The 12,286-nt window shown below is 33.5% G+C and overlaps 1 protein-coding gene across 1 annotated transcript in view; it reads left to right on the forward strand.

Moving 5' to 3' along the window:
• LOC117182038 (glutathione S-transferase-like) overlaps positions 1-12,286 on the forward strand; it is a 77,467-nt gene extending 65,181 nt beyond the window's left edge. Inside the window, exons 2-5 of the mRNA XM_033375057.1 lie at positions 7,806-7,959; positions 10,228-10,395; positions 11,132-11,274; positions 11,638-12,286. Coding sequence (XP_033230948.1) covers positions 7,815-7,959; positions 10,228-10,395; positions 11,132-11,274; positions 11,638-11,805 — 624 coding nt within the window. The 5' untranslated portion in view covers positions 7,806-7,814 and the 3' untranslated portion in view covers positions 11,806-12,286. The remainder of the gene's footprint in view (positions 1-7,805; positions 7,960-10,227; positions 10,396-11,131; positions 11,275-11,637) is intronic.

Consider the following 12,286-nt stretch of genomic DNA (forward strand, 5'->3'; position numbering starts at 1 on the left):
TTGGCTCTGCCCTACTCCCTTGCTTTCCCTTACTTCTTCCAATTTCTTCATCCACATCACTTCCTGTCCACTACCATCCAAGATCCATCTTACACACTCATCGACACTCAACTGTCCCTCTTCCTCTCCTGTACATCTCTCTAATACGTGTGCCCATGACCCCATTTCGTATCCACATACTCTGCATAAATTCTCCTCTTCATTCATCCAATATCTGCATGCTCTCACTCCTTCTCCTATTCTCAACCGTGCAACCCTACTCCATTTTTCTTCCTTTTTTATTTTTTGCAGATATTCTGGTTCCGTTAACCCTTTGACCATCATATACCATCTATTGTACTTCGAATCTATAATCTTTGTCCATCTCTCTTCTCCTTGTTTAACCAATAGCTCTAACTCTATGTCCAGCCACTCCATAACCCCTTCTCGAATATTACACACCCTTCTCATTTTTCTCCTTTCTTCCTCCCATTTTGATTATCCCACATTAGCTCTCGCTTCATTGTTCCGAATTTCGCCGAGACATGCTTGTGCAATTTTACTTCCCTCTCCCCTTTTAGCTTCTCTTCAAACCTCCATGCTCTCTTAATTTGTCTAGTAACCATATTTTCTCTTCCTAACTTTTCTCTTAACATGTATCCTGAGCAACTCCAGCTAACCCCCATTATTCACCTCAAAAATCGCTCATGCATGGTCTTTACTTTCCTATGTTCCTTCCATCACCAGATCTCCACACCATAACATAACACCGCCCAAAACAACGCATCCAACAACCAGACCCTCATTTTCCAATCGTTCTTGAGCCTTCTCTTTCCTATACTCCATACTTGGCCCATTACTTTACTCGCACACTCAATGCTTATCCTCACCTGCAGCTCGTTCCTCCTTCTGCTTCAAAGCAAAAACCTAGGTAAAAGAACTCCAAAATTTCCACTTTTTGTCCGTTCATCTTCCAAACGTAATTTATTTTGCTCTTTCTATTTCTGAAACACATCACCTTTGTCTTATCTACGTTCACCGTCAGCTCTTTTGTTCCCACATACTCTTCGAAGATTCTCATCATTAGGTACATCCCCTTCTCATCATCTGCTAATAGAACTACATCTTCCGCATATGCTAGAGAGTATAGTTTGCTATTACCAAAAACCGTTCCTCCTTTCCCTTTCTCCTTTAGCTTCTCCTCTAAGTCTGCCAATAGGATACTAAATAGTAACGGACTCAAAGGGCATACTTGCCTTAGACCTCGGCTTGTCCAGAAAACCTGCCCTTTTTTCTTACCTATTTTCACCCTAACCCTGGTTTCAGTAAAAATTTCCTCTATCCTCTCCATTAACTTTTCCTCTACACCCCTCTCTTTCATTGCCTGCCATAGTACTTTTCTATTCACTGAGTCAAACGCTGCTTTGAAATCTACGAACAAAGCGACTAGTCTCCCTTTCTTTCTCCCCAAATTTCTGTTAACTAAATAGTTAAGTACGTAGATGTTGTCTATAGTTCCCACTGCTTTTCTAAATCCCGTCTGATTATGTGGGATACTTTCTTTTTGTTCTACCTGACTCTCCAACCTATTTCTTAAGATTTCTGCATATATTTTATAGCCGACTGAGATGAGAGTGATCCGTCTGTATTCCTCTACCTTCTTTCCTTCCCCTTTCTTGACAAGTGGTACCACCAGTCCCGTCGTCCACTCTTCCGGCCAAGCTTCCCCTTTCCATACCTTGTTGCAGATCTTCTACATCCCATCCCTAATCCCTTCTCCCTCAAACTTCATCGCTTCGTTCTCCATCCCATCTTCTCCCGTCGCCTTGTTTCTTTTTAATCTATTTATTGCCTCATCCACTTCTTCTCTTGTTATCTCGTTCCCTTCCTCCGTTTCTCCTTGGACTATCCTACACTTTTCCCCTTTGATCTTATTTTGCTTTCCCCCTAATAGACCTTTAAAATAATCCGTCCATTCCTCCATTTCTATTTCTTCGTTAACGCCCTTCCTTTCCCCTCTATCCCTATTTATCACATCCCACACCCTACCTTCTTTGATCGCCTTTTCTACCTCTGCTTTATATTCTTCCTTTCCCCTCTGTCTTTTTATTTCCAGCATCTTCTCATGTTCTTTTCTCCTCCTGTTATACTCCTTCTCCATTTCCCCTCTTCTCCATTTGCTCACACACTCTTTTATTCTCTCTTTACTCTCCCAGCATTCCTCGTCCCACCAGCCTCTCTTTCCCCCTACTCTTTCTTCATTAGTACCCAGCTCATCCTTTACCTTTTCAATGGACCCCTGTAACCTTTCAATTAACGAGTCTATTCCCTCCTCTTTTTCATGCCTAACCTTCTCCTTTTCCATCTTTTGTTTAAACTCTTTTAATTTATCTACCCCCCAGATTCCCATTTTCGTGTTTCGTTCGCACCCTTTTTCTTTTCTTTCTCTGCCGCGCTTACTGACGCCTCTTTTTAGTGTAACTATGACCGGGAAGTGCTCGGACCCTATCTCATTCCCTACCTTCATACTCCCTATCATATGCCGCATTCTTTCTTCAGCCAGGATATAGTCTATTACTGTTGCTCCCTTTCCTATGAATGTGATCTCCCCTTCCTCATCTCCTTTCATATTGCCATTGCATATAAACCATCCTATTTCTCCTATCATGTCTAATAACTTCCGCCCCTCCCTGCCCGTCTCTCTATGTTTGGAGTTCCTTATAAATGCCTCCTTTTCTTCATCCCATAACCCTCCCCCTTGTTCGCCAGTCCATGCATTTAAGTCCCCTCCTATTAAAACCAATTCTTCCTTATTTTCCTCCATCCACCTCCTTATTACTCTCCAGCCTTCCTCTTCCCCTCTTCTTGTGTATACACACACCACTGCTATTTCTACTTTCCCAATTATAATTTTTCTTATCATTGTTCCATCCTTTTCCTCCATGTTCCCATATTTTCTCCCTTTTACTGCTAATTCTTTTTTCACCCCTGACACCATGCCGCCCATCCCTCTCCTTGTTAACAAAATATAATATTTTTGAACCAAATATTTTATTTTCTAACTATAAACGATTAATTTTAAATCAATAATGGAGTTGTTAAGTTTCAGTTTAAAATTAAAATTTTAACCAAAAAATACGATTTTTTAACTAAATTAATGCATTTTTAATCAAATAGTTTATTTTTCAGCAAAAAACGATTAATTTTCACCAAAAAAAGGAATATTAAAATTTTTAATTACAAACTAAAATTTCCATAAAGAAAAAATAATTTTTAGCAAAATAGTTAAATCTGTAACCATTAAAGTGAATTTTTAAGAAGGAAGTTCAAAATTAAATCATGAAGTCAAAATTTCAATAAAAAAAGAAAAATTAAAGAAAATTGTTTAATTTTTTTAAAGTAAATTCTCAACAAAAAATTGTTTGATTTTGTTATTGAGCCCTATTTAGTCAGTTCACATTTTTAGAAAAACAGAAAAACGGGAAAGAATAAATTGAAATGAATAAATTAAAACAATAAAATTCTTTTTCGCTGGGGTTGTTGGATATTTTCAAATATGTTTTTTTCTAGGTGAAATTAAAACAGCACTAAAAATTTATTATAATTACTTAAGAAAAGTGTTCTAAAAATGAGTTAAAAGTTTTTTTAACGTTTAAAAAGTATAATTTTAAATTATTTACGAGAAGATGAGTATTCTGATTGGGCCAGCGTCAGATGAATACTTCGTTAGTCAATGGAGCCACTGGTGAACAATTGTTTTGATTGGTTCACCGATTTGTATGATATCACGGTTCAAGGTCAAAGAGTTGTTTTAATAGAATTCTCGATCAAAAGTGAAGTAAATTCAAAAATTGGTTTGAATGTGCTATAATATTTAGAATTTGATGAAGTACACTCCAAGTCCCATATAATAACACTTTTGGGTGCTGCGTCGCACTGACCTTGTTACTAAATCGGTACCGTTAAAACGTAAACAGTCAGGGCCGCCTGAACCGTTTCAAATTGGATTGCATAATATTGCGCAACATATTCGTCTGAGTGCTCACGCTCTGCGGCTTTTGCGAGGCGAGAGTCGTAACCGTCTCTCGCCCTGCCACAACAGTCCTGCGTTTCGAATTACAGAGGAGGCACCTTAGCCTATTTATTTCGAGGGTAACAATCAGCTCGCATGTTCTGTGGTGCGTTCTTTCATCTTATCAGACTTCGAGGATCGAGTCCGCTCACCAAGATAAGGAAAATCGTAACAAGCTGATGTTGAAATAAAGTCCCTACTCGTAAATTCGAATTCCACCGAAATTTAGGATCTGATAATTATTGCAGAATCTGGAATGAGATCTGCATCATTTTTGGGAATAAAATAGGAGATAGTGATTTCATTAGGGAGGACAGATGTGGCCTAATTAATTTTGTTGAATCGAACATCTTTCATCAATTACTTATATAGAAAACCATATGTGACTAAAGAAGTCATTCACTTTTACGTGATCATTATTTTCGTTTGCCTCTTACATTTTATAAATCAAAATATAAAATGAATATAATTTCTATTACTTGATATCATTTATCATCTTAATTAATACAAAAGAAAAGCAAGTAAAATTTTTCGAGAAACAAGATAAAATCTGCCTCAGCCCGGATTTGAACCAGGAACGTCACTATCCATGAGTGGAGCGTTAGCCAATTACGCCACCGAGGCATCAGCAGATCTTTTCTCGTTTCTTCTAGATCACATAGTGACGTGCAACTGCATATCTTTATCTTGTGAAAATTTTCTAATGAATACTTCATTCCGAAGTATTTTCACCGAATCCGAATAAAAATTTATAAAAATTATGTTGTTTTGTTGACGAGGATAATAATTAAATTGATGCAAACTCCTGTTAAAAAAAACAAGAATCGAACGACCAAATTTGGACCACAACTAACAAACAAAAATAAAAAACAAAACAAAAATCCTACTGTAATCTGAAAAAATAAAAAATAAATAAATAAAAAAAAATTAAATAATTTTCGGACAAAAATAAAAAATAGGTCAGAAAAATGAGAACACAGCCTTTGGTCAAAGGCTGGTTGGATTTTCGTTTTTTTTACAGGAGTTTGCATCAATTTGATTATTGGACGTTAAATAGGATCTTTAATTTGGATTTTAATCTAATTTAAATTTCTTAAATTTCGAGTAATTAATTTTTTATGCTAAAATATTAAATTGTGCCGATTACTGGACTTATATTTTGGGAACAAGAAAAAATCTGCCTCAGTCCGGATTTGAACTAGGGATACCACTGTCCCTACTGAGGGTCTACTGGATGCATATTACTTTGTGAAAACATTATTTTAACTGTTAAAAATTCAAGTTTTTAAAATCAAAGAAAATTGAATTTCCACTAGTTTACAATTCAATTTTTTAAAATTTTTAATTATTTTAAATTTTCAACAGTTGACTTTTGAACCTTTAAAAATGTTTGGAAATACTAATATTCGATTTAAAATACCATCTTAACCCAAAATCGTTTAAAAATGATGAATCCTCTTTGAAATGTAATGCTTTAAAAAAAATCAATTTCGGACGAAAAACAGTAACAAAAACCAAAAATTGGTCAAGCTTGTAAATTTCATAATTATAAACAAAAATCAGTTTATTCAAATCAAATTATTGTTGTTTAAAACAAAATCAGGTGACTGCACCAACATTGCCTGAATTTGTAAATATTACATGAAACTGGTTAAAAATTGCAAATCTTGTTCAAGCTATTATGATTTTTTATTTAAAATACCAATTTTTAGTGTAAAATCTAAAACTGTAAACTAACATTGTTGAAAAAATAAAGTTTTAACAAATGCTTGCTATTGTTTTAAAGTTGACTATCTAGAGTCTAATGTTTGGTGTTATAATTTAATTCAAAACAGTATTTATTTTTTAGAGCTTAAATTTTTCAATTGTAATTTTAATTACAAAAATATAATTTAATTTGGAATACTTTGAATTTCTTATTTTTAAATTTGGAAGAGCTTTTAATTTTTAATTGTTGATTTGTTAAAGTTCGAAAAATTCCAATTGTTCCATGTGAACAACTTTCGTATTCAGGATCAGTTTGAAACAATTTAATTTAAATAGTTTTTAGTTTACAAGTTAAATTTCCTATGTTTTTATTTAAAAATTCATTACATTTTTTAAATATTCAACTTGGAATTTAATATGAAACTTGAAAAAAAAGTCTCGTTGAACTTGTTCAATTTGGTGTGCTTCCAATCTGAAATTCTTTAAATTAATACATTTTAATTTGAAATTGCGCAAAATTAAAAAAAAAATAACATTTTCAATTATAAAAATTACACTAATTACCATCTCAAGATATGTCAAATTTTTATGTGCACAATTTCAAGTTGAAAAATTGCAACCCTCACATTTAAAATCGTCAGGATAAACAGAAAATTTGTTTGTTTCAAAATTAAAATAAATCAGATTTAACAAAATTATTTAATGATGATATTTTTCAATTCGAAATCCTTACATTAGAAATCTCATTAATAATAAAATTATAATTTTATTTTGAGGATTGTAAGTCATTTAAAAAAGAAAAATGATTATGAATAAAGTTTGAAAATTACGTAACATAATTATTTCAACATTAGCTTTTGTAAATAAATTTTTTCTCACCGTCACTTCTCACCAATTTCAAAAAAAAAAATCTTTAAATGTGTTTAAACAATGTACTCTTTTAAAAAAATTGTTTAAAAGATTTCAGCCATAGAGAAGTTTACTTTTAAAATTGGAAACAGTGGAGACATAGCGAATGTTTTCCACGGAAAAATAAGCGAAAGTTAAAAAAATTAAATACCAATGAACATTATAAAAATAAATGTTTTCTTTTTAAGCTTTAAAACTTTATCATGAACGATCATATTCTTTAACTTGAAAGCATCCAATTTAAAAAAATCTAATTCAATCTCTTTTTCGTTTCAAGTTTTTAATATATTTGACAAATTTAAAGTAATATAGATCGAATTTTAAATACTACATTTCGTTGGGATAAAAAGTAAGAGGAATGTTTTATTTTACTAAAATGAAAGAAAAAGGTTTTATAAAAAGGTCTCTTTGACCTCGGGTCAAAACATTTATATTTCATCGAACAATTTAAAATTCATTCAGCACTTTGTCCCGAAAGAAATTGATGTTCGTTTATAGCCTGGTTGAAGACAACTCTTATACTAGGGTAAAGAGTTCGCCAGTCCCTCTTCGACTCAATGCTCAACCTCGAAAGTGGGACACCGGGTAAAGAGTTGAAGATGGATGAATATCTATTCTGCTTCAGAAATGTCTTTTTTCTTTTTAGAAGCCACGGATTGAAGAAATTCCTCGTATTAACTGAAATGTAACAAGTAATCGATTTATAAATATAATTTGAAAGCGATTATTAATTAAATCAACTATAATAGTCATTAATCAAAAATTTAAATTTAAATATTCTATAAGAGAAAAAACGTTGATGTTTATTTATTTGGCTTCCATGTTATTACACATATGTTCAAACAATTTTTGGACCCTGTGAAAACAGTTGTCTGTGCCCATCAGCAATACCTCATTTTCTAAAAAATTCAATATGTATACTATTAACAATTTTTTTTTTAAATTAACGATTTTCATCAACTTTCCTTTATTAAATACGTTTAAATGAGAACGTTTTTACAATTTCAGAAGCAATAAAAAATTTTTTAACGTAAGTTTCCCATTAGAGAATTAATAAGATTTTGTGATGAAATAAATTCTTTTCTGGTTTTAAAAAATTAGAAAGTAGATAATAATAAAACATTTTAATCTTTTTTAGGGTGGCAGAATGACGGAAGATCAGACACACTACAAATTAATATACTTCAATGCTCGAGGCAGGGCTGAACACATTCGTTATATATTCGCTTACGCCGGTATCGATTACATCGATGAAAGAATTCCCAAAGAACGCTGGCCGGAAATTAAGAAAAGTGAGTATATTCATTGAAATCTATTTTTGAAAAGGAGAAATCGTAATGAAAATCTGAAAAGGCATTTAATGAAGGATGACTCTCTTAATTAAAAATAAAATTAGTCAAAGTAGACACCGCACACCTATTTAGACGTTAATTAAGTAATTCGCACTTCCCCCTCTCATAAGTGCCCTCCCCTCCCCTAAGTTCGCCACCCCTCACTTCACTCTTGGCTTCCCTTTACCAACTTCTTCCTCCACTATTCCTCCCTCTCCTCATTCCACCAGATAACACTCCCCTTCCCCTACTTACCTTCCATAGCCACTAATTCCCCATCCATACTCACCCTTAATTCTAGTTATTTTGTCTACTTCCCCTCACTTATACTCACATCTCCTACTTCCCTTCCTAAATGTCCCCTACTTTCCCTCTTCTCATTACCACTCACTTCGCCTACTTCCTGCCCCATTACTTTACCTACTTCTCCTGACCTCAATTATGCCCCCACAATTTCCTCTAATATGTCGCACTGCACCTACTTACCCTCTCCACCATAATTTCCCCTAATTCCCCTCCCTCATCACAACTCGCTTCCCAAATTTCCCTTCCCTCTTTTCCCCTCACTTCAGCAATTTCACTCCTATTACTCCTCTTATTTTCCTCCGCTTGTTTATCCTGATTTCGTCTACTTCTCGTTTCCTTATTCACCCTATTTCTCTTGCTTGATTTCCCTTACTTTATTTCCCTTCCCTCCCCTAATTTCGCCTAATTTTGCCTTTTTTCCCTTACCAACACTCCTTTCACTTTGTTCATTTAGCTTAATTTCTTCTACCTTCCCTTCCTTCATTTCCCCTCCTTCCACTATTCTAATTTTTCTGAATTTCTCTTACTTCATCTACCTGGATTTCCAATATTTTCCCCCACTTTTCCATCCCTGAATTCCAATCAGTTCTCCTACTTCTTCTCTCCCTTATTGCCCCTCCTTCCACTCTCCTGATTTACACTAAATTATTTTAATTTCCCTCTACTCATTTCTCCTTGCTTCCGCTAGTTTCCAACCCAGAATTCACCTCACATTTCCTAGTTATCCTCCCCTCATTTCTTCCTCTTTCCCTCTACTTATTTCCATTCTTCGCCTCTACTCCTCTCCCCTCATTTTCCCACGCGCCTCCTACTTTACCTTCCCTTATATCTCCCTCAATTCCACTAATTCCACTCCCCTAATTTCACCTACTTGTCGTCCTTTCATTTACCCTCATTTTCCCTAGTTCCACTCCTCTCACTTTCCGTACTTCCCCTCTTCTCATTCCCCCTACTTTCACTTTCATCGTTTCCCCTATTTTCTCACTCTCAGATTTCTAGTTTCCCCCTATTTGAATATTTTAATACTCGAAGATATCTTCGGATTTTTTTTAATTTTGTGAAATCTTAGAAATATTTGGAGTTTTAATGTCTGGTGTTCACTCAAATTAATTTTCCGTACTTTCCCTCCCCTCATTTCATCTCAACTACTTCACCTACCTTCTTTTTCCTTAATTCCCCTATTTCCACTCCACTGATTTCCTATATTTTACCTCTCCTAATTTCCTCTATTTTCCTTCCCCTCGTCACTTTTATCACTACTGCTCAAATTTCCACTACTTTCCTCTTCCTTTAATTTCCTTAATTCCACTTACCTAACTTCCTCTACTTTCTCTTCCATTATTTCTTCTCACATCATCTAGTACCAATCCCCTAATTTTTCCTACATTCTTTCCTCCTATTTGCACTCACCTAATTTCCTCTCATTCCCCCTCATTTCTCCTACTTGCACACCCCTCGCTTGCCCTACTTTCCCTCCCATTATTTTCCCTATTTTTCTTCCAATAATTTCCTAGTTTCCGCTAATTTAAACTTTTCAATACTCTAAGATATCTTCTGAAATTTCTTTGACATTTTCTGAAATCTTTAGAAATATTTGAAATACTAATATCTAGAATAAACTTAAACTAATTTCTCCTACTTTCCCTCTTGTCACTTCCTCTCAAATACTTCCCCTCTCCCCGTTTTCCCTCAATTCCCCAACTTCCACTCCAGTCATTTCCTACACTATCCCTCCCGTCATCACCTCTACTATTACTTCACTAATTTTCCCTACTTTCTTTCCACTTAGTTTCTCTAATTCCACTAATTGGAAGAAGTACGATGAACAGACTGACGGATACCCAACTGGTTTTCTGCCAAAAACGAAAGCCCAAAAATTATTACTTTTATGAGATTATAAAGTTTTTAAATTTTTTATTATAGCTATGCCTTATGGAATGCTACCAGTGCTGGAAGTCGACGGAAAACTGATATCGCAAAGTAATGCGGTAGCCCGGTATTTGTCACGCAAACATGGACTCACTGGCAAAGATGAGTGGGAGGCTATGTTGTGCGATGTACTCGTCGACACCCTCGGGGATCTTAAACAGGGTAAGGGATAGTATAAGATACAGAAAATACAAAAATACAAATTTATAAGTATAGAAATAATTTATTATAAAGTATTACATATTTATTAAAAATACGACAATGAAATATGTTTTTAGAAGAAAATTTTTTTTTGTAAAGTTCAATGTTTTTCTTTAAATTATTGTTTAAATTTGACATAACACTAATTGAAACAAAAAATTCTCAATACAAGTTTTTTTTTAAATGTGTATAGTAGTTCTTTAAATTATTGCTCTTGTAATAAAAATCTTGCTCTTTTTCTGTGTTTAGAAATATATTTCATAATTATTGTTAATTTAAATTGAAACAATCACTTTCAAAAAGTGCATTATTAAACTTTAAAAAAAGGTTTCATCCAAATATTTCATCATTGTATTTTTGATGAACAAATATGATTTATTAAAAAAGTACCGGATATTTTCTATTTCGGCAATTATTTGTCGAAAATTTTATTTTTTGGGAATTTTTAAATTCGGTAATTTTATAAACTGTTCGGGAATTATATTATTCGAGAATTTTCCATGTTTCAAATTTCATATTTCGACAGCTTTATAATTTTAGGAATTTTCTATTTCTTATACTTATTTTCAGAAATTGTACAGTGTCAGGTAATTGATTTTTCAGGATTTTTATTGTTTATATTTATTATTTAAATAGTATTATTTTTTATTTTGATTACCAAAAATAAAATCTGCTAAATCCTTAATTATATTTTCAGAGCTATTCCAATACAGGACGGAGGAAGACATGTTTAAGAAAGAAGACAAAAAAGTGAAGCTGATGAAAGAAACTATTCCTTTTTACCTAAACAAATTCGAGAAAACAATTGCCGAAAATAATGGATTCGCTGTGGGCTCAAATGTAAATTAAACATAAAAATTACTTTATTTGATCAATCCACTCCAGGTCCCATAAAAGTCGGGCCGGTTTTGTACTGCCTGGCCCATGGAGTTTCTCAGGGAGCAGGGCGACAGACGGTTGCGACTCTCACCCCGGAGGGGCCGTAGTGCACAAGTACTCAGTCGAGTATATTGCGCAATATTATGCATTCCAATTTATTTAAAAAATTTAATTCTAATTATGCTACCACCGAAACTGTTATTATATGGGACATAGAGTGTATATATCAACATTATCAATTACCATTTCACAAAAGTTAAAAGTATTTCCAAATTAATTTTTCCAAGTGAAAGTTAAATTTATCTTAAAATCTCATTTTTTCAGACTACCTGGACAGACTTCGTATTCGCAGTGGCTCTTGAAAATTTCGAACACATTTTTGGAAGTTCAGCCCTAGAAAACTACCCGGCGCTTCGCACTTTGAAACAGCGTGTTCACGAGATACCTGCAATTATGACCTGGCTAGCGAAAAGACCTCAGACGGAATTCTAAATTAACTAAAAAAAATTACTGAAAAAAGAGGTCACCTCATGAAATTTCAAGTTCAAATTTAATCGACTAGAAAATGTCGATTGATTGTTATAAAATAAAAAAAAAAAATAATGCATATCTGTGAGCGCTTACAGACGAGTTTGCTGGATTGAAGAGTCTCGATAAAAAAAAAAAGGACCGGCTTAAGGGACTAAAAAATGAGCCGCATCGAAAAACGTGATTCATATTATATATATAAATAACTAATTAAACGTAATAGTCCATTTTTTCAACATCTGAGATTCAAAAATCAGAAAATATGCAATCCATCAATTGAGTCAACACTCGATATACATTAAAATATTCTTCATTAATTGAAAAATAAAGAAAATATATCGAAAACGAATCATCACTGAAACTATTTCAACTCGTCTAAATATTGAAATATATAAAAAAAAGTGTGTAAATCTATTTATTCTGTTTATTAAATTATTTTGAGATT

Source organism: Belonocnema kinseyi, chromosome 10, assembly GCF_010883055.1.
Source record: "Belonocnema kinseyi isolate 2016_QV_RU_SX_M_011 chromosome 10, B_treatae_v1, whole genome shotgun sequence".
Taxonomy (NCBI): Eukaryota; Metazoa; Arthropoda; class Insecta; order Hymenoptera; family Cynipidae; genus Belonocnema; species Belonocnema kinseyi.